The 22235-nt window shown below is 46.6% G+C and overlaps 1 protein-coding gene across 1 annotated transcript in view; it reads left to right on the top strand.

Annotated features, from left to right (window-relative positions):
* LOC109259894 (NACHT, LRR and PYD domains-containing protein 2-like) overlaps nucleotides 1-19331 on the top strand; it is a 28817-nt gene extending 9486 nt beyond the window's left edge. The window contains 8 exon segments of the mRNA XM_053906462.1: nucleotides 5023-5862; nucleotides 5865-6591; nucleotides 8519-8689; nucleotides 11260-11439; nucleotides 12900-13070; nucleotides 13389-13559; nucleotides 15710-15877; nucleotides 18932-19331. Coding sequence (XP_053762437.1) covers nucleotides 5023-5862; nucleotides 5865-6591; nucleotides 8519-8689; nucleotides 11260-11439; nucleotides 12900-13070; nucleotides 13389-13559; nucleotides 15710-15877; nucleotides 18932-19331 — 2828 coding nt within the window.
* The last annotated feature ends 2904 nt before the right edge of the window (nucleotides 19332-22235 follow it).

The raw sequence follows: 22235 nt of genomic DNA on the forward strand, positions 1-22235 counted from the left end.
GAGAGAATCCCAAGCAGACTGTTGTCCACATGGAGCCCAATGCAGGACTTGAACTCATAAACTGTGAGATCATGACCTTGAGCTGAAATCAAGAGTTGGATGCTTAACTGACTGAGCCACCCAGGCACCCTTAAATGTGATTTTTTAAATAGTCCCTAACAGATAGAAATACTAAGATGTTAATTATCATAATAACTCCTTCAAAAGACAGGGATTATAGAAACATGTAAAGGAAATTATCCAGATACAGGGATTACATTTATAGCGTGAACATTTAATGCAGTCCTAGTTTTCCCTTTGTTTCATTCTGTCACTTCTAAGGCAAAAAGCTATGCTAACTTCCTCTTAGTTTTTTTTCTTGAGAGAGAAAGAAAGGGAGAGAGCGAGCGAGAGAGAGAGAGAAAGAGAGAGCGAGTGAGAGAGAGAAAGAGAGAGAGAGAAAGAAAGGGAGAGAGCGAGCGAGAGAGAGAGAGAGAAAGAGAAAGGGAGAGAGGGAGCAAGAGAGAGAGAGAAAGAGAAAGGGAGAGAGGGAGCTCCAGCAGGGAAGAGGGGTGGGTGGAGGGAGAGAGAGAATCCCAAGCATGACGCAGGGCTTGAACTGACAACCATGAGAGCGTGACCTGAGCTGAAATCAAGTCAGACGCGTAACAGACTGAGCTGCCCAGGTGCCCCTAACTTCCTCTTAATCTTTAAAAACGTGTTTACATGTGTGTGTGTGTACGTACATAGAAGTTTCTAGCTGTTTATACAAACCAACGCTAACCATCATAATTAATATGAATAATCCACTTAGTCGTCACACACCCAAGCCACCACTCACCAGATGGCTCTTCGGACACTGTGGATGCCTGCTCTTTTCTGCCCGGCAACGCCCGACTTCTGTTCAAAACCAGTCTGCTGACCAAGGCCACCTTAGACCAGTTTTCCCCAGTAGGAGCTTTGCATGGGCTGAATCCATACAATTTGAGGGTTCCTTCTGTGTGGTTTCTTGGACGGCTACATTCTGGGGACACGATGAGGACGGGCACCGTGAATGGATGTGCATGCCCCTTCTGCAGATGTCTGCACTAACTTAATGCCAGGGGTAAAGCTGCTCGTCACGGAATGCATGGGTATGGCTGGCTGCAGGAGAAACCTCTGTGTTTGGCAATGCAAGTTTTTTTTTTTTCAATTTAACCCTGACATGGGGCTTGAACTCAAGAACTGTGAGGTCATGACCCGAGCTGAAGTTGGATGCTCAACCGACTGAGCCCCCTAGGTGTCCTCCCCTTTTTTAATGTTTATTTATTTTTGAGAGAGCTCGAGAGCTTGAGAACGAGCAGGGGAGGGGCAGAGAGCGAGGGAGATACAGAACCTGAAGCAGGCTCCAGGTTCTGAGCCGCTTGAGCTCACGGAGTGCGAGATCATGACCTGAGCCAAAGTCAGACGCTTAACCGACTGAGCCACCCAGACCACCACCACCGCCCCCCCCTCCTTAATTTTAACCATTCTGATGGGGGCGGGGTCGATCTCTATCATTAGGGTCTTCGTTTGCATTTCCCTTAGGTCTATTGAGGTTGAATGCCTTTCAATGTGCTTATTGGCCATTCTCTTCTTTGAGGTGCCTTTTCCAGTCTTCGGATTTCTTTCCACCAAGTGTTACCTTGTTTTAGTGCATGCTTGCTGGAATTCCTTGCATGCCTTAACATTCCTTCTGAAAATAGGGATTTCAAAGTATCCGTACTTTGAGTGCATATGCTCTCAGCTCGTAGCTTGCAGCTGCCCTTTTACCTTCTGTGCCTTTTGTCTTCCTTTCTTTGGAGGAACCTAAGGTCCTGATTCAAAATCGAATTCAGGTTATCAGTTTTTACCTTTATGGCTAGTACGTTATTTTGATTACTGCCAAGCAGTGGAGATAGTTGTGTTTCTTGTTGTTTGCTTTTGTGTGTGTTTTGTGTTCTTGTTTTTTTTTTTTTTTTTTTTTTTGTGGTGCCAGATAAATTTTTTAAAAAAAATTTTAAGTTGGGGCGCCTGGGTGGCTTGGTCGGTTAAGCGTCCGACTTCGGCTCAGGTCATGATCTCGCGGTCCGTGAGTTCGAGCCCCGCGTTGGGCTCTGGGCTGACAGCTCAGAGCCTGGAGCCTGTTTCAGATTCTGTGTCTCCCTCTCTCTGTGACCCTCCCCTGTTCATGCTCTGTCTCTCTCTGTCTCAAAAATAAATAAACGTTAAAAAAATTAAAAAAAAATTTTATTTTTCCCTTCATTTACATTATTTTTATTTATTTATGTATTTATTTAGTTTTTAATTTACATCCAAGTTAGTTAGCAGATAGTGCTATACTGATTTTAGGGGTAGATTCCAGTGATTCATCCCCTATGTATAACACCCAGTGCTCATCCCAACAAGTGTCCTCCCTTATGCCCCTTACCCATTTAGCCCATGCCCCCCCCAACCACTCCAGTAACCCTCAGTTTTCTGTATTTAAGAGTGTCTTTTATGTTTTGTCTCCCTCCTTGTTATTATTTTTGTTTCCCTTAAGTTCATCTGTTTTGTATCTTAAATTCCTCATATGAGTGAAGTCATATGATATTTGTCTTTCTCTGACTGGCTAATTTCACTTAGCATAATACACTCTAGTTCCATCCACGTAATTGCAAATGGCAAGATTTCATTCTTTTTGATTGCCAAGTAATACTCTGTTGTATATATATACCACATCTTCTTTATCCATTCATCCATTGATGGACATTTGGGCTCTTTCCATACTTTGGCTATTGTTGATAGTGCTGCTATAAACATTGGGGTGCAGGTGTCCCTTCGAAACAGCACATCTGTATCCCGTGGTTAAATACCTAGTAGTGCAATTGCTGGGTCATAGGGTAGTTCTATTTTTAATTTTTTGAGGAACCTTCATACTGTTTTGCAGAGTGGCTGCACCAGCTTGCATTCCCACCAGCAGCTCAAAAGAGATCCTTTCTCCACATCCTTGCCAACATCTGTTGTTGCCTGAGTTGTTAATGTTAGCCATTCTGACAGGTGTGAGGTGGGATCTCATTGTGGTTTTGATTTCTATTTCCCTGATGATGGATGATGTTGAGCATTTTTTCATGTCTGTTAGCCATCTGGATGTCTTTTTTTTTATATGAAATTTATTGTCAAATTGGTTTCCATACAACACCTAGTGCTCATCCCAACAGGTTATCTCCTCAATGCCCATCACCCACTTTCCCTTCTTTCCCACCCCCCACTAACCCTCAGTTTATTTTCAGATTTTAAGAGTCTCTTATGGTTTGCCTCCCTCCCTCTCTTCCCTCCCCCCTTCCTCTCCCCCATGGTCTTCTGTTAAGTTTCTCAGGATCCACATAAGAGTGAAAACATATGGTATCTTTCTCTGTATGACTTACTTCACTTAGCATTATATCCTCCAGTTCCATCCATGTTGTTGCAAATGGCAAGATTTCATTCTTTCTCACTGCCAAGTAGTATTCCATTGTATATATAAACCAGTTTTTTTTATCCATTCATCAGTTGATGGACATTTAGGCTCTTTCCATAATTTGGCTACAGTTGAAAGCGCTGCTATAAACACTGGGGTACAAGTGCCCCTATGCATCAGCACTCCTATATCCCTTGGGTAAATTCCTAGCAGTGCTATTTCTGGATCATAGGGTAGGTCTATTTTTAATTTTTTGAGGAACCTCCACACTGTTCTCCAGAGCGGCTGCACCAGTTTGCATTCCCACCAACAGTGCAAGAGGGTTCCCGTTTCTCCACATCCTCTCCAGCATCTATATTTTCCTGATTTGTTCATTTTAGCCACTCTGACCGGCATGAAGTGATACCTCAGTGTGGTTTTGATTTGTATTTCCCTGATGAGGAGTGACGTTGAGCATCTTTTCATGTGCCTGTTGGCCATCTGGATGTCTTCTTTGGAAAAGTGTCTATTCGTCTTTTGCCCATTTCTTCACTGGATTATTTGTTTTTTGGGTACTGAATTTGAGAAGTTCTCTATAGATTTTGGATACTAACCCTTGATCTGAGATGTCATTGGCAAATATCTTCTCCCCAGTGGGGACAGTTTTTATTTTTCTTCTTATGAGCTTTATGGACTTGCTGTTCACAATTGAGATTATAATTGATCTCAAATTAGTTGTGTGCTGTGATGTAGGGATCCGAGTTTACTTTTTATGTGGCTATCTAATTGATGCAGCACCGTTTATGGAAGACTGGTCTTTCCCTACTGCTCTGCACTGTAAGATGTTGACCTCGTGAGTCACCAGTGAGCTCGTGGTTCTGTCTCCTGGGTCCTTTGTTTACCTTCTACCAGTTTCCTATCATCTGCTCTAGTTTGTAGTAAGTCTTTCCCAGGGTCAGCACAAGGGTGAATCAAGTGAATGACACCTTAAATTGGGCCCTGGGATGGGGCACTTGGGTGGCTCAGTTGGTTAAGCGTCTGACTTCAGCTCGGCTCAGGTCATGATCTCACGGTTCATGGGTTCAAGCCCCATGTTGGGCTTTGTGCTGACAGCTCAGAGCATGGAGCCTGCTACGGATTCTGTGTCTCCCTCTCTCTCTGCCCCTCCCCTGCTCATGCTCTGTCTCTCTCTCTCTCAAAAATAAGTAAAAACATTAAAAAAAATTCTTCTAGGGGCACCGAGGTGACTCAGTCAGTTAAGCATTCGACTTCCGCTCAGGTCATGATCTCACGGTTCATGTGTTGGAGCCCCACATCAGGCTCTGTGCTGACAGCTCCGAGCCTGGAGACTGCTTCCAATTCTGTGTCTCCCTTGCTCTCTGCCCCTTTCCTGCTCACTTGTGTGCACTCTCTCTCTCAAAAGTAAATAAACATTCAAAAAAATAAACATAAAAAAAGGGATGGGGGGGACTGGCAGGTTACAGGAGCCAGAGGGTCAATACTGTCTGGTAGCGGAAGGTAACTCGCCTGTTCTTGATAGTCCTCATTTCTGATCCTTTACAAAGTGTGTTTTCAAGTTGAGTTGAATCCCTGGCATCCCAACGTTGTCTCCTCGCGTAGCCTTACAGGTGTAGAGGAGCGAGACAGCAACGCATTGGAGAAATCCTCCATCCAGAAGGACACTCCTTGGCCAGGAGATGACGACGACGTTCACGACCATGTGACGCAGAGAAGCCAAGGGTTCCTATCCCTCTTGAACGCCAGGACGTCCACAGAGCTAATGCCACAGACGGTGGTGCTGCACGGTGCCGCGGGCGTCGGGAAGACCACGCTGGCCAAGAAGTGCATGCTGGACTGGACGCAGGCCGGCCAGGCCCGCGCCCGCCCCGCCGCCCTCTACCTCAGCTGCAAGGCGCTCAGCCGCAGGGGGCCGTGCACCTTGGCGGAGCTGCTGGCCGACAGCGCCCCGGGCCCGCGCGGGGCCCTTCCGCGGCTGCTAGCGCGGGCGCGGACGCTCCTGCTGGTCATCGACGCTTTCGAGGAGCTGCACGTGCCCGCCGCGGCGCTGGCGCGCGACCTGGGCGGCGACTGGGGCGCGCGGCGGCCGGCGCCCGTGCTCCTGGGGGGCCTGCTCAAGAGGAAGCTGCTCCCCGCGGCCACGCTCCTGGTGACCACGCGGCCCGAGGCCCTGGGGGAGCTGCGGCTGGTGGTGGAGCAGCCGCTCCTGGTGGAGGTCGAGGGGCTCTCGGAGCCGGAGCGCAGGGCGTATCTGCGGCGACAGCTGGGAGGCGAGGCTCAGGCGCGGCGCGCTTGGCAGCTGATGAGAAGCAACGCGGCGCTGCTCCGCCTGGGCTCGGCGCCCGCCGTGTGCTGGATGCTGGGCGCCTGCCTGCGGCTGCCAGCGGACGAGGGCGACGACCCGGGCCGCACGTGCCGCACCGCCACGTCGCTGCTGCTGCGCTTCCTGTGCAGCCGGGCAGCTGCCCGCGCCCCCGCCCCCGGGCCCCGCTGCGCGCCCTGTGCCTCCTGGCGGCCGAGGGCGTGTGGGCGCAGACCTCGCTGTTTGAGCCCCGGGACCTGCGCAGACTGGGCGTGCGCGAGGCCGACCTGCGCCCCTTCGTGGACCGGAGCCTCCTGCAGGAGAGCGGCGAGTGCGCGGGCTGCTACCGCTTCCTGCACCTGTGCCTGCAGCACCTCCTGGCGGCCGCGCTCTACGTCCTGGGCGGCGGCGAGGGCGGCCCCGGCTGGAGCGCTCGCGGGGTGCGGAGGGTGCTCTGCAAGGAGGAAGGGCGGCGGAACCCCCACCTGGCCCACGTGGGGCGCTTCTTGTTCGGCCTCGCCAACGAAGACAGGGTCAGGGAGCTGGGGGCCGCCTTCGGCTGCCCAGTGTCCACGGAGCTCAAGCGCGAGCTGTTGGCGTGCACCGTGAGGTCCCCCGAGAACGGCCCCTTCTCCTCGGTGACGGACACGAGGGAGACCTTGTGCCGTCTCTACGAATCGCAGGACGAACCGCTGGTGAAGGAAGCCGTGGCCCAGGTCACGGAAGTGTCCCTGCACTTGAAAGACCCCACGGACCTCGCGCACGCGTCCTTCTGCCTCAAGCATTGCGAACGGCTGCAGAAGCTGTGTCTGGGGGTGGAAAAGGGCGTGTTCCTGGACGACGACACCGCGTCGGGGTCCGAGGCCCAGGCTGCCGGGTAAGGAGCCTCACGGTTCACTTTGTTAATTGCCCCCGCCCTCAGCCTCCCACCCTGCGGCACCCGGAACCGGGCCGACTTCCCGCTCCGTGTGGCTGAGGGTCAGAACGGGCTTCTGGCCACAATTTCTCCTGCCAGCTTGCCACTCAAGGTGCAGGTCGTGATGTTCAGGTTAGGAATGGAACCTTAGTGTTAATGGCACCAGGTTCAGGGTATCCCTAGACCATCTGGATATTTCCTTAACAATTTTTTCCTTAACAATTGTTTTTAAAAAATTTTTTAATTAAAAATTTTAATGGTTATTTTTGAGACCGTGAGACACTGTGAGTGGGGAGGGGGGCAGAGAGAGAGACACACACAATCCGAAGCAGGCTCCAGGCTCTGAGCTGCCAACGCAGAGCCCCACATGGGTCTCGAACCCAGGAACTGGGAGATCATGACCTGAGCCCAAGTCGGACGCTCACCCAACTGAGCCACCCAGGCGCCCCAATGATTCTCTTTTTCTCAAACTAGAGCCGCCATACCATACATCACACCCTCAGGACCTCTGTCTGGAAGTTTGTACTTTTTGACCACTTTGACCCATTTTATCCACATCCTGCCTCTGGCAACCACCAATCTGTTCTATGAGTTCGTGTTTGTTTCTTTTGGGTTCCATGTATAAGTGAGACCATTCAGTATTTGTCTTTCTGCCTTGCCAGGCTTACTTCACTTAGCGTAATGCTCCCGAGATCCATCCATGTTGTCACAAATGGCAAAATTTCCTTTTTTTTTTTTTTGTGGCTGCATAATATTCTATCGCATACACACACATTTTCTTTATCCATTCATCCATCAGTGGACACTTAGGTTGCTTCCCTATTTTGAGTATTGTAAATAATGGTGCCATGAACGTGGGAGGGCAGATATCTTTTCAAGATAGTGATTTCATTCTCTCTGGCAAAATAGCCAGAAATAGGATTCCTGGATCATAGTGTAGTTCTATTTTTAAGGTTTTGAGGAACCTCCAGACATTTTCCATGGTGGCTGTGCCAATTTACGTTCCCACCAACAGGGCGAGAGGATTCCCTTTTCTCCATATCCTCGCCAACACTTTTTTTAAATTGTCTTTTGAGTCCAGCCATTCTGACAGATGCGAGGTGCATTTCCATGATGATGAGTGATGTTGAGCATCATTTCATGTGCCTGTTGGGCGTCTGAATGTCTCCTTTGGAAAAATGTCTTTTCAGATCCTCTACCCATTTTTAAGTCTTTTTTTTTTTTTTTTGACTTGTAGGTGTTCTTTACATGTTTTGGATATTAACCCCTTATCAGATGATATGATTTGCCAATATTTCCTCCCATTCCATAGGCTGCCTTTTCATTTTGTCGGTGGTTTCCTTTGTGGTACAGCCTGCCAGTTCCTACTCTTCCCATAAATGCTTTTCTTTGTTTTTTCTTTTAAATATAATTTATTGTCAGATTGGCTTCCATACAACACCCAGTGCTCATCCCAACAGGTGCCTGCCTCAATGCCCTTCACTCACTTTCCCCTCTCCCCCACTCCCATCAACCCTCAGTTTGTTCTCTGTATTTAAGTCTCTTACGGTTTGTCTCCCTCCCTCTCTGTTTGTAACTATTTTCCCCTTCCCTTCCCCCATGGTCTTACGTTTCTCAAGATCCACATGTGAGTGAAAACATATGCTGTCTGTATTTTTCTGACTTATTTCACTTAGCATAATACCCTCTAGTTCCATCCACGTTGCTGCAAATGGCCAGATTTCATTCTTTCTCATTGCCATGTAGTATTCCATTGTATATATAAACCACATCTGTATCCATTTGTTGGTTGATGGACAATGTGGGCTCTTTCCATAATTTGGCTATTGTTGAAAGTGCTGCCATACATGGTTTTCAGCAGACGCTCTTGTCCGTCCCTTCCTTCTAGGTCACAGTATGACCATCTCTCTCTCCAGCTCTGGGCGGATCTCTGCTCGGTGTTCAGTTCAAACAAGAGCCTGTGCTTCTTGGATGTGAGCCAAAGCTTCTTGAGTCCCTCCTCCGTGAGGATTCTTTGTGAGCAAATAACCCGTGTCACCTGTCATCTCCAGAAAGTGGTGTGAGTACAAACTAATCCCCAGGCATTTTTAATGTGGCAGCAGTCTGGATGCCTGACCAGGCTGACTAACCGGGTGCCCAGAATACAACATATTGACATGGCTCCTAGTGAAAGAATTGTATGTTACCTTGAGTTATTTTCATGAAACTTGGCCAAGTGTTTGGAGGTTTCCATACATCTGCTATGGGCATAGTTGAAACTCTCCTATAGGAAATATAGGTACATGCATGTCAGAAGGAGACCCAGGTGGAAATTGGGGGAAACAGTTGTTTTTTTTTTTAAATATGAAATTTATTGTCAAATTGGTTTCCATACAACACTCAGTGCTCATCCCAACAGGTGCCCTCCTCAATGCCCATCACCCACCCTCCCCTCCCTCCCACCCCCCATCAACCCTCAGTTTGTTCTCAGTTTTTAAGAGTCTCTTACGGTTTGGCTCCCTCCCTCTTGGGAGAAACAGTTTTAAATAATGTGAATAAGGAAGCGTTGATAGGGCAATGGTGAATTTATAACTGGTATGTGGGATGGGATTGAGAAAGGAGTCCAGGTAGTGAGGTAGGTTGGGGCACAAGTAAATCATGATGGGGCCGCCTGGGCAGGTGACTGTTAGGGTATTCTTTAAAACCAATACATGTGCAAGTGATAAACTTTAGAAGTTGTGTTCAAAATTACAGACTGCTACACTGCTGAAACTCCCTACCATCACCTTCTCCAAACCAACATGCCTTAGAAAGTTTACTTAAGCCACCCGAAATGTGCTATATACTTGGAAGGAATAGCTCTGGCAAACATCAGTTGACCGTACCTGGTGATGTCAGGAGATCGGTAGCTTGCTTTTCTCAGAATGCCACGGGACTTGTGTGTTCAAAGTGATCTGACATAGGTTGGTGCCTGGAAAGATGTTAGTTTCTTCTGTATGGCCTTGAAAGTTTACATTGGTCTGGTTTTATAAGGCTTTACATGAGAAAACAAGAATTCGATGGCACCCATAACCTGTTCCACTAAGAGTTTTGGACAATGTAAGCAGAGGTCCTGAACAGCCGGCATCCGCCTTACTCTGGCACTCGGTGCTGAAAATTTCATTTTGAGGCCTCTTTTGGATAAACTGATGGGAATGTTCGTTATCTAAACATGAAGGGTCATGCGTTATTAGACCAGTTGTGGGTTTAGGGAGTGTTTTACAACAGGGGGATGGAGTGCCAGGTTTGGAGGTACAAAAACAGGAGAAGAACCTCTAAAAATATAAGTGTAAATGAAGATCTGCAATTACAGGGTAGAAGAGGCAGTCGTGGCGGGTGTTGAGTCGATGTCAAATTAGGATTCGTTAATGATGCCTCAGAAAGGCCCTGAAAGAAAAATTTCCCCCAGTTATTTCCTGCTGTGCACACAGGATAACTTAGGAGCTAGATTTCATGATGCATAACACCAGGTTGATTAACTCTTACTCTGAAGAAGGTGGCATAGAGTCCAGATGCCAGAAACAAAAAATCTTATCATTTTTTTTTTTTTTAGTGCTGAATTGTTTCTTGAAGTCCACAGTTGGATTGGAGGAAATTCATGTTCTACTCCGTTTAAGATTTCTTGTAATCCTATTTAACATTCCACAATCCATGATTTGGCTATTGTTGATAGCGCTGCTATAAACACGGGGGTGCAGGTGCCCCTTGGAATCAGCATGTTTGTATCCTTTGGATAAGTACCTAATAGTTCAATTGCTGGGTCGTAGGGTGGTTCTATTTTTAACTTCTTGAGGAACCTCCATACTGTTCTCCAGAGTGGCTGCATCGGTTTGCATTCCCACCAGCAGTGCACGAGGGTTCCCCTTTCTCGGCATCCTTGCCAATGTCTGCGGTCTCCCGACTTGTTAACTTTAGCCGATGTGGCAAGCATCGGGTGACTCTTCATGGCCCATACCCTCAGGGAGTCTAGTTTGTTTTCTAACTCATAAACCATAACGTGCTGTAGCCTTAGTGGAAACACCTTTGTGGAAATGGAAACGGCTACCGGGAGTGGCAGTCAGAAATCCTTTATTCTTGGGGCGCCTGGGTGGCTCAGTCAGTTAAGCGTCTGACTTTGGCTCAGGTCATGATCTCGCGGTCCGTGAGTTCGAGCCCCGCGTCGGGCTCTGTGCTGACAGCTCAGAGCCTGGAGTCTGTTTTGGATCCTGTGTCTCCCTCTCTCTGACCCTCCCCCATTCATGCTCTGTCTCTATCTCAAAAATAAATAAACGTTAAAAAATTTTTTTTTAAAAAAATAATAAAAGAAGTCCTTTATTCTTGCTAGGGAAGGTCAGTAGACATTGAGGGTGAGGGGAAGAAGGCTGTGAGCTGAAGGAGACACAGGGCAGGACACAAAAACACAAGGAGAGCGCATTTCATCAGCATGAACTAAGACAACGGTGATGACCCCTTCAGCCGTCCTTGCTTTTCTTCTTTCCAGCCATCACTCTATTGACTCGCTCTCCTCGTCCGCTTTCCTGACCATCTTCCCCCGTCCACCTTGACCCCGAGACTGCTCACCTCTCTGTGTCCACAGCACTCAAGACGGAACCCCTTTTTGTTTTTCCCTAGGATCAAAAAGGTCTCCCCTGCCGATGCTTATCGGAACTTGTGTCTAGCTGTCATTGGTAAGAAGACTCTGACCTACCTGGTCCTGGAAGGTGGTGGCCACAGTGAGAAGCTGCTGCTGCTGTTGTGTGAGCCACTGAAACACTCCAGATGAAACCTGCAGTATCTGAGATAGATCTCCCGGTCCTTGCTTTTCTCAGCAGTCATCTGATGCCGTGCGCTAGCTACCCCATGCCCCTGGGTGAACGGGAAAGGAGACAGACCTACTCGGATCGGATGCCACGTTAAACAGGGGACGTAGTCTCGAACAGAGGCAGAAACCCCATCCACATTCTTTTTTCTCCAGCTAGCTCGTCTTGTGCATTGAATAACGAGCCCCGAGGGCAAAGAAACGCCCAGAATTCTGCACTGTCCTCTGGCTCAGGGACATGGTGTCTTAGACTCCAGGTTGTCTACATGGTAGGATTCAGAGCAACCATCAACCCTAACTGACCACTCAGCAATACCACAGAAGCATCAAGTATCCTGGCCGCTGGTATTTCACTGATTTGAGCAATTCCTCAGAGACCGCCCCCCACCCCCATGAGCACTCTGATGATCATCACCCACCTAGGGAACCATTTTTCCTTCCTTTGGTTTAGTTGGGTGGCAGCCTGAGGTACAGGCTAGCAGCACAGGTTTGTTTTGTTTTGTTTTGTTTTTGGATTTGAGCTCACTTCCAAATACCATTTTTTACCTCTAGGATTCTGAGCTGTTTCCTCATCCATAAAACGGGGTCTTGAGCATTGAATGAAACAGGAATATGACCTGTTTTGCACAGGGGGAAGACACAAAGGGTAGCTCTTTCCCTATGGATGATTTTTGATGTTGTTCCTCATTTAATTAGAAAAAAATGTTACTCTAAAGTTTTGATAAGTGATGTTTCTAAGTGGGTACACTAAACCTTGGCAAATGTCTGAATCAGAATCTCCCACTTAGGCTCACAGGATTTGAGACCCTTCACATTCCACCCTGTCTGTATTCCAATGACTTAAGCAAATTTATAACCTCTTCATTATAGGGTAATCTCTGAGGCCAGAAAGGTACTAATTTTAAGAACTCCCTATGGGGCGCCTGGGTGGCTCAGTTGGTGAAGCGTCTGACCTTGGCTCAGGTCATGATCTTGCGGTTTGTGATTTGGAGCCCCGCCTCGGGCCCTGTGCTGACAGCTCGGAGCGTGGAGCCTGCTTCCGATTCTGTGTCTCATCTCTCTCTGCCCCTCCCCCGCTCATGCTCTGTTTCTCAATAATATCACCTTTTGGGATGAGCACTGGGTGTTGTATGGAAACCAATTTGACAATAAATTTCATATTTAAAAAAAAAGGCAGAGTTTGAGCAGTAACAGGCCACGTTAGTGAAACTTCATGCCTAATTGTATTATAGATTTTTTTCTCTTACATGAGGTTGGATGTTGATCAAATGGCAATGGGGACATTTGAAGAAGCAAAGGAGATCAATTCTCAGTACTAATTCAGGTCAGGGTTGGGCACCTATTGGAGTAGAATGAAATGGAAATCCAGTATATAGTCTTCAGGGAAGCATAGTAAGCTGATGTGGCCTCTCTGTCCTCCCGGAAGAATGGCTTTCCCCCATTTATCTCACAGGCTGGGATCCTGTTCTGACACCACTCAGCAGTGGGCTTATTTCTTCTCAGCCCTTGAAGTCAACTAGTCCCTCACATGCCTGAACCTCACAGCAAATGAGCTTACAGATGAGAGTGCCAGGTTGCTGTGCAAGACTCTGAGACACCCCAAGTGCTTCCTGCAGAGGCTGTCGTAAGTGCCGCCTCCGTTCCCGTGGAGCATCTCCACACTGGGTCTGGGGCCACAATGGGGAACAGCATTGGTAACACCTGGATTTGCTGGGCGACCCATATGGGGCTTCCCCCCGACATAGACCCCTAGCTCTCAGTTTTGGTCCCAGGTGGATAATTCAAGCATTTTTCTTGCCCTTCTCCCATTCCTGGTCCTTCGGGCTTTGATCATGAGCACATGTTATAGGGGGTGCTGAATTAACAAGAAGGGATGTCAGCCAAGAAGGCTGGGCTTTGGAAATGTTCTCACGGTCTTGCTACTTGTGTGATGCTTTTGCAGGTTAGAAAACTGTCATCTTACAGAAGCCTGTTGCGAGGAGCTCTCTTCTGCTTTGATCGTCAGCCAGGCGCTGACGCACCTGTGCTTGGCCAACAACAACCTTGGGGATGGTGGGGTGAAACTTTTATGTGGGGGTCTGAGTCACCCTGTCAACTACAGAACCTGGTATAAGTCTGTGTGTGTGCGCACCTGCATTCAGGTAGGACAGATAGGAGAGCACTTGATGATTCTACGTGAATGAAATTGGCAAGACCCTGGTACAAATTAGGGAAAGGACAGGTAGAAACAGATAGGAATATTCGCATGCCTTTCAGAGCAGGGCTTACCTTCTGACCTCTTCCTATGTCGGAAATTTGGGATAGACAGTTGGTTCTCGGGTCTGATGTTTTGTGTATGTTTTTAAAGTCCACATGACCTACTTGTTCCTATAACTGTGAAGGGGTTGAGTTATGTGGTAGGGTTCAATACTTTCTTTCTTTCCTGCAAATGGCTAGATGGTAAAGATTTTAGACTTTATGGGCCATAGGGTCTCTCTTGCAAGTATTCAACTGTGCCATTGCTGAGCTGAACATGTAAGGAAATGAAGTGTGGTTGTGTTACACTAAAACCTTATTCACCAGAAACAGGTGGTGGGCTGGATTTGACCCATTGGCTGTAATTTGCTGATCCTTGTTATATGGGAATAATCCCAGCATGGGATACCTGTTCCCATTAGAAGCATAGTTAGGGTAACATTCAACAGACTGGGCAGAGTTAGAGGCTTATTTCTGTTCAGATTTTTTTTCTTGGCTTTGATTTCCCTGGGCTCCTTATTCTCCTGGGGGCACTTCTGTCTGCCCATTAGCCTTATGGCTTCTAGCTGGATTAATCTAGGCTCTCCTTTAATCCAGATGTGCTCCAGTCATTTAAGACTAAAAAGAGAAAACAAGTTTTCGGCTTATAGTGGCATATAAAGAAAATGAAAAGATCTAATGAATACTGTTTAGGTAGGATATAGGAAGAACACAAAATTCTACAAGGCTGTCTGTGTAGTGACATCATCATGTCTTTAGAGTTGGCTTAGGCATCTAAACAAAAAATGTCCAGGGGCGCCTGGGTGGTGCAGTCAGTTAAGCATCCTACTTTGCCTCAGGTCATGATCTCGCAGTTCGTGAGTTTGAGCCCCTTGTCAGGCTCTGTGCTGACAGCTCAGAGCCTGGAGCCTGCTTTGGATTCTGTGTGTGTCTCTCTTTCTCTGCCCCTCTACTGCTTGTGCTATCTCTCAAAAATAAATAAATGTCAAATTTTAAATAAAAAATGTCCAGTGCTCGTTAAGCTAACTCACTGTGTGCGAGGAACTTTACTAAATTTTACAAAGATTTTTAAAAAATTCTTACAACCCATGAGATAGTTACCTTTATTTCAGATTTACTAATTGGAAAACCAACACTTAGCCACTTAGCTTGCCTGTGGTCACATCTATGTGGTAGGTATAAAGCCCCCTCTAGAAACTGAAATGCCAAAGATCATTACTTTAAATACATAGAGTTGATGTTGGACCAAGCCTCCACTTAGCCTACAAAACTCAATCTTATATTTTGTTTGAGTTCCCCTCCCTAAACTTCTCGGGTTCACCGATGACTTTAGGATTTCACATACTACAAAGCATGGTGTCTTTTGGTCTAGTTATCATCCCTGAACTTCAGGGTCTGTGGCCACGGTTGCAATTATGCCATGGTTGGGGCACAGGGCTGGGATGGTTGATTACAGACCCACCTGTCTAAATGTACCATGTGACCATCCTTCTGTGTGGTCTGGCCTCCTAGTCAGAGGGCTTTGTAGAAACCTAAGCTTGTAGGAAAGTCTACAGAGTTTAAACGACAAACCCAGTCACTAGGTATCCGGAAACTTGAGCTTTTGGTACACCACAGTCCTGTTGGGATGATTGAAATACAAGCCATGAAATAAAATCTCTCTGTCTCTCTACAGCAAGAGTAGAACCCTGGTGGCCTAACCACACAGAAAATAAATGGGACCTCAGATTCAGTCTTGGGTCTGTCTGACCCTAGAGCCTAAGCTCTTGACTTATAGGACATGCTGCTGTTCTAGGAACATCTGTATCTTAAGCGTATGTCTGTGTCTGCATAATAAAAGGTGGCAGACAAAGGTCAGTTGAACCCTCTAACACTCAGGCAGGGTGGGCATGATGTAATGATTTCACGTGCACGTTTTCACGTACAGGCCTGCCTGAAAGTCTGTAGCTCACAGTAGAAGGTGTGTGCTGTTGGAAGGAGCAACCACTTTGCAGGGCGTAAGTCAGAAGGATCCAACGGTCTTTGCAGGTTATCACGTTGCAACATAACCAGACGTGGCTGTAGACACCTCTCAAAGCTGCTCCAGGAAGACTCCAGCTTAACAAACTTGGATCTGGGGTTCAGCCCCATAGCTACGGGACCGTGGTATCTCTGCAAGGCCTTGAAGAAGCCAAATTGTAACCTAAGATGTCGCGGGTAGGTACTTTGGCTCGTTTTTTAAGGTGCTGTGGAGATACGTAATCTTCCTGAGGTGTTTTAGAATGCAGACTGCAATAGTCTCTCTCCTCCAATTTAGGAGGCAAATCCCTGCAGAAATCCTAAGCACCCGGTTTACCTGTATTGACAGTCATTCAGAGGGCCTGGAGGAGTAGGCTAGAGGTGTGGACAGCCCCCAGTAGAGTGGGCTTCAGGGGCACACAGCTTCTGTGTAAGCAGGATCCAGTGAGCAGGACACAGTGGGCCTGCCTCAACTCAGTGATCAGGGGACCATGGATGGATACTGCCCCCAGGAAAGGCGGTGACTCCATCGATTGGACGGTAGGCTCCACACCACCTTCTCCCTCCCACGTCTCGGTCAATTGCATCTCACTGATGCAAAGTACTTTGCAACTAGAACACTATTGGAAAGAGAATCTGGGTCATGTAACAGCTTCCCTGCCCTTGCGGAGATGAGAAAGTACACCAGAACGCAGGGTGATTCTGTTTAACATCTTGGCTGTACTGGAGAACTCTTAAAATTCCTGATGGTCAGGCTGCCTCCCATAACTGATGAAATTTAGGGGAAGTGGAACCCGGCATCCAAGTCTTCAGAGGTATTCCAGACGATTCCAGTTTTCACGAAGTTTGAGCTCCCTTGAATTAGACGTTGGGGAAGACGCTGAACAAGCAAATCCAGTGTCCACAGGTTAGGGTTGATCTTTTTTTTGATCATGGAACGAGGACCTGGCATCCTAGCCGAGGTATTGAACAGGGGCTCTGACCTCAAACTGGGGTTCAGATGCCATCTGATACTCATTGGCAGTGACATCCGATGTTCCAATTTCCCCTTTATGGAATGCATGATTCTATAGGATTCCTCCTCATGATTTCACACCTAACGCATTTATGGAGTTACTTTGTGGGCTCACCAACCTCGCGATAAGGTTTCATGCAGCAGGCGCGTGAATCCATATTTATTACAGAATCTCAGAGTGTTCCCTGTGACCAAGGCTCTTTGTGTCTACCTTCATCTCAGGCTTTTTTCCCCAGCTTGGGGCGCATCTTCAACTGACTTTTCAGTTCCCAGAACACACCCAGCTCCTTCCCACTGTGCAAAGTCTTTGTTCTTACTCTTTGGTTTCCTTTGTTCTGGGTAGAGCACTCAGACCCTTCAATTTGCAGAGATATCTGCTAACATTTCACTTCTTAGCTTGGCTATTATAGGGGGCAACAAACTAGTTTCGATCATTCCAGATCTCCTGATTATCCTACCATGGTACACACATGGCATTTTCCTACCCAGTCGCTGGGTCTATAAGTCTCTTAAAAAATGTGTATTTTTGTCAGGCATGGAGTGTGTGCATATGTGTGAGTAGGGGAGGGGCAGAGAGAGAATCCCAAGCAGGCTTTGCGCTGTTAGCTCAGAGCCTGACATGGGGCTTGAACTCATGAACTGTGAGATCCTGACCTGACCCCAAATCAAGAAATGGATGCTTAACTGACTGAGCCACCCAGCTGCCCCTATAATTTGTTAAATTGAAAATTCACACAATATAAAATCCGCCATTTAAAAGTGTATAACTTGGTGGCTTTTGCTATACTTATTATCTGTTTTATCACCCCAAATGGGGACTCCAGACCTCTTGGCCCCTGGTGACATCTATTTTCTGTCTCCATTCTATACCTATCTTGCTATCCATATACAATTCAGTATATTCCGTATAAACAGAGTCCTACATACAGTAAGTAGCTTTTCGTGTTGGGCTTCTTTCAGTGAGTATATTTTCTTTTTTCTTTTTTTTTTTAATATATGAAATTTATTGTCAAATTGGTTTCCATACAACACCCAGTGCTCAGTGAGTATATTTTCAAGATTGATCTACACTGAAGCAGGTATAAATCCTTCATTCCTTTATATGGCGGAACAATATCCCATTGTAGGGATCTACCACAATTTGTTAATCCATTTATCCATTGTGAGTTTTATTTCCGAGGGGGATGGAATTTATTTCTTGTATCTGCAGTGCCTGTTACAGCACCTGGGGCAGCAGAATGATGGTTAGCGATGTGGGGCATAGACGTGCAGATGGTTCAGAGCTCAAGGGTACATGGCTGAGGGGGCGGTCCGGCTTGAGTCAGCCCACTGGGCTCTTTATAAGCTAGCATGAACCGTATCAACCATAAAGGGTCCCACCCTCTGTTTCCCACTGGCAAACGCATCTTTTAGTCTAGGAAGAGCTCTAGAACAAGGAGGCGAGGAACGGAGGCGATGTTCACATACCATGCCTTACTGAGTATAATTGATTCACTGGAAAGTCTAGGACAAAACAGTCCATCTCTTCACCAACTAGAAGGCTTCTGTCCTCTTCTCCCTGCTTTCCTTTCGCACCTCACGTTCATTTTGAGACCCCTTCTTCCAGACACCTAGCAGATGACCATCGACGCCTCCACTGCTTAACGCTCGCATTGAGGCCACCAACTCTCCCGTGGAGTGTGGCATGATCCCTGAGATGGTCCTTGATTTCCTGAAGTTTGCTCTCAACCCATCTCCCTGAAGTACCTGTCAAGCTTCAAGCCAGACCACGGGCAGCTGCTTCAAAAGACCCAAAAGCTCCTTCCCTGTGCCACTGCAGGTCAAATCTGAAGGTTTTTCCAGGAGTCTACAAGACCCTCCCCCAGCTTGGCATTTCAGCTACAATGAAATTGTATCAGTGGCTTAGGCCCCCCACTTACCATAATGGCCCACTCTCCTCCTTTTACTTTTTTTCTCCTATCATCTTCCCAATGAGGGATTCACCAACCACCATAAAGCTACTGAATGCTTCTCTGGCCAGTTGACCCTAATCCTGCTAACGTGGCTTCTCTACCACCATCCACTGTCTTCCACGTTCTGAGGGAAGTCTGATGTCACTAAAATAAGCTCCATGAAGAAAATAATTTTTTTCTTTCCTATCTTCACTACTAGGTCCCCAGCCAGCAAAACGAGTGCATCTAGCAACACGGTAGGTTCTAAGTGAGTACTGACTGGGTCTCTGTGCTTTTTCCCCACAGGCTCTGTGGCTGCTCCATCACCCCCTCCTGTTGTCAGGGTCTTGCACTGGTGGTAGTCAGCGCTCAGAGGCTGGAAACTCTGGACCTGAGCTGGAATACCTTGGGGCAGAGCGGAATAATGATGCTCTTTGAGGCTTTAAAACAGAATAACGGCCCCTTAAAGATACTCAGGTTGGAGATGGATGAATCTAGCATGGAAGTCCAGAAGCTACTGAAGGATGTAAAAGACAGCAATCCAAATCTGACAATCGAAAGAAGTGATGCCAGAACCACCAGATCCCCACGGTGCGACTTTGTCTTTAATACCCTGAGATCCTTCTTAATGACTACCTGTCTTAACGGGGGTGATCTGAGAGCTCTAAGACCCACCATGAATGAAGACCAGAGGGTCAAATGTTAATCACTGGGTCAAATAGGTACAATTTAGTGCTGGCTTTCCCTCTCTGGTTTCACAGTAAATTCTGCACAAGTCACATACCGACTTTATGTCACAATGTCTATCTCACAAGGACACAAGCATAATAAAAGACAAAGAACTTTGAGGTTGTGCTTATACGCCTGAGACCTAACTTAGACTTAACTTTATACTTGGTATACTTTGTCTAGGAAGAAATATTACTTAGTTCACCGATGGTTATGTTGGTTTCTTTCATTTTTCTGCCCTCACTCAGGTAATTCTTGGCCAAATTAAAAATTTTTTAATGTTTATCTTGAGAGAGAGAGAGAGCACGAGCAGGGGAGGGGAAGAGAGAGGGAGGGAGGGAGAGAGAGAATCCCAAGCAGGCTCTGTGCCAGCACACAGGGCTCAAACTCATGAACCGCGAGATCATGACCTGACCTGAAACCAAGAGTCAGATGCTTTTTTTTTTAATTGGAAGAATATTTTTATTAGAGTCAGATGCTTAACGAACTGAGTCACCCAGGCACCTCTCTTGGCCAAATTTAATAGGTGCCTGATGGGTCTACATGATCAGTGTGGTGTGTACCCTCCTTAGTCAGTTTTAGGATATTCTAAGCCAGAACTTTTTCTGTAAAAAGCCAGATAGCTAAAATGTTAGGTCACTCTCACAACGATTCCACTTTGCTATTGTAGGGTGAAAACAGCCATAGACAATTCATAAATAAATGGGCATGGCTGTGTTCCAATAAAACTTTATTTATAAAAATAGGCAAGGGGCCAGATTTGGCCTATGGGCCATAGTTTGCCAACCCATGTTCTAATCTATACTAATACTTATGAAATACAAATCTGATCGCATCATTGTTGTTTTTAACCTTTCAGTGATTGTGTGTGTCTGTGTGTAATCCATTGCATTAGAAACCACAGCTTTCCCTGTTACCACATCCCTATTGCTGATAACTCAGAGAGGGTGCAAAGGCCACTTTCGAACTTTCTTGAAAAAAAAATGCAGAATCACCATTTAGCACTAATCCCCAGGCACTGACAAAAGTGGGTGATCTATATCCTCACTTGATTTTTCTACCAAACTTAAAGTAGTCCAATCACGTATCTCTGAGGAATGACAACACTGATATGGGGATGTTACAAAAACAGTGACCTACAGTTGGTGACTTAAGCGGAGAGCTTAAATAACACAGAACTGCTTCCTTTGGATTTAGGATAATATTTTGGTGAAGTTTTCTTCCCTGACATTTTCACGTGATGGATCTATTAAAAAATCCCAAATTTTTAGGGGAGACAAAAAGGTCTTTCTAAAGCCTCATTCTTGAAGAATGATTGCCTGCCATATAATTGAAAGCTGACAGGTGTTGTCCCTCAGCATTTTGGAGGTACCATTCAATGCTTTGTCCTTTATTGTGGGTGTTGGGATTTCTGCTAATTGCCGCTACTTTGTAGTTGATTATTCCTTTCATCCTGGCTGTTGTCGAGATGATCTCCTGTCTGCACACTGACTTCTTTTTAAAAACTTTAAAAAATATGTATTTATTCTTGAGACAAAGCACAAGCAGGAAGGGGAAGAAAGAGAGGGAGAGAGAGAGAGAATACCAAGCAGGGTCCATGATGACAGCACAGAGTCCGACGCAGGGTTCGCACCCACAAGCTGTGAGATCATGACCCGAGCTGAAGTCAGACGCTTCACCGATGGAGTCTCCCAGGCGCCCCATGTACACTGATGTTTTTGATAGGGATTTCATTTCCTACTTTTTATTTGCTTTATGCTGTAGGGATTCAGAATTTGGGGGGAAAAAAACCTCAGCTCAGCCCCTTTATCTCTTTGTGTATTGTCCCCCTTCCAAGTTCTAGATCGTCTCCTCGTTTCATCTTTTCATCTCTCTTGTGCATTTTTCTCTGGGCTGTGTTGTGGGTTAAGCATCACATTAGTTCGTTGAAAGAGAACTAGTCAGCCAGAAGTTAAAGTCCACAAATCAACACAGGATTCTTCTTTCTATCTCAAGGGTGGAAACAGTGTGGCTTAATGTAGCAACTCAGTGGTACCAGGAAGGACCTGGGTTTTTTTTTGTTTTTGTTGTTTTAACTATTTGGCATGACCATTTCATTAAGATAAATCTGCTCCGTGCTCAAGGTTGCTGTAGTATTGGGTGTTCCACCCAGCAGATACCAGTTCACTAGGCTTCTGCATAACTGTGTTTACTGGGGTGTGGACAGACAAGGATTTCAGGGAAAGAGGCCGTGGAGGATTTGCGTCGGGCTCAGGAGAAGTGATCAAGTTATTGGAGGCAGTGCTGAGTCAGAATCCAAGTTTCCACTTGGATACGGGGCCTTTAAAAAAAAAAAAAAAAAAAAAAAGATACAAACATTGTGGCGGCTGGTCCCGACTGAACACGTCTGGCTCAGACCCTGTGTTGGATATTGGGTATTTAAAATACGTTTTTGCTGAAACGTTGCTGCAGCCCTCCAAACGCCCCCCAAAAGGTCCTATTATCTTACCTATTTGTAAATAAACACGTTGGATTCAACGGTCCACTATGACATAGCATCTAAGAAGCAGACAGACTTGGGGCACCTGGGTGGCTTGGTCGGTTAAGCGTCCGACTTCGGCTCAGGTCATGATCTCACGGTCCGTGAGTTCAAGCCCGGCGTCGGGCTCTGTGCTGACCGCTCAGAGCCTGGAGCCTGTTTCAGATTCTGTGTCTCCCTCTCTCTCTCTGCCCCTCCCCTGTTCATGCTCTGTCTCTCTCTGTCTCAAAAATAAATAAACGTTAAAAAAAAAAATAAAAAAAAAAAAAGAAGCAGACAGACTCGAAACCAATGTTCGCTACATTGTAAAGTTTAGCTTCCTTTGTGCAGGAATTTAAAAGTCTTAAGGATTTGGGGGTCAAA

This window comes from Panthera pardus, unplaced genomic scaffold, assembly GCF_024362965.1.
Source record: "Panthera pardus isolate Hobbes unplaced genomic scaffold, ASM2436296v1 HiC_scaffold_18, whole genome shotgun sequence".
NCBI classification, from domain to species: Eukaryota; Metazoa; Chordata; class Mammalia; order Carnivora; family Felidae; genus Panthera; species Panthera pardus.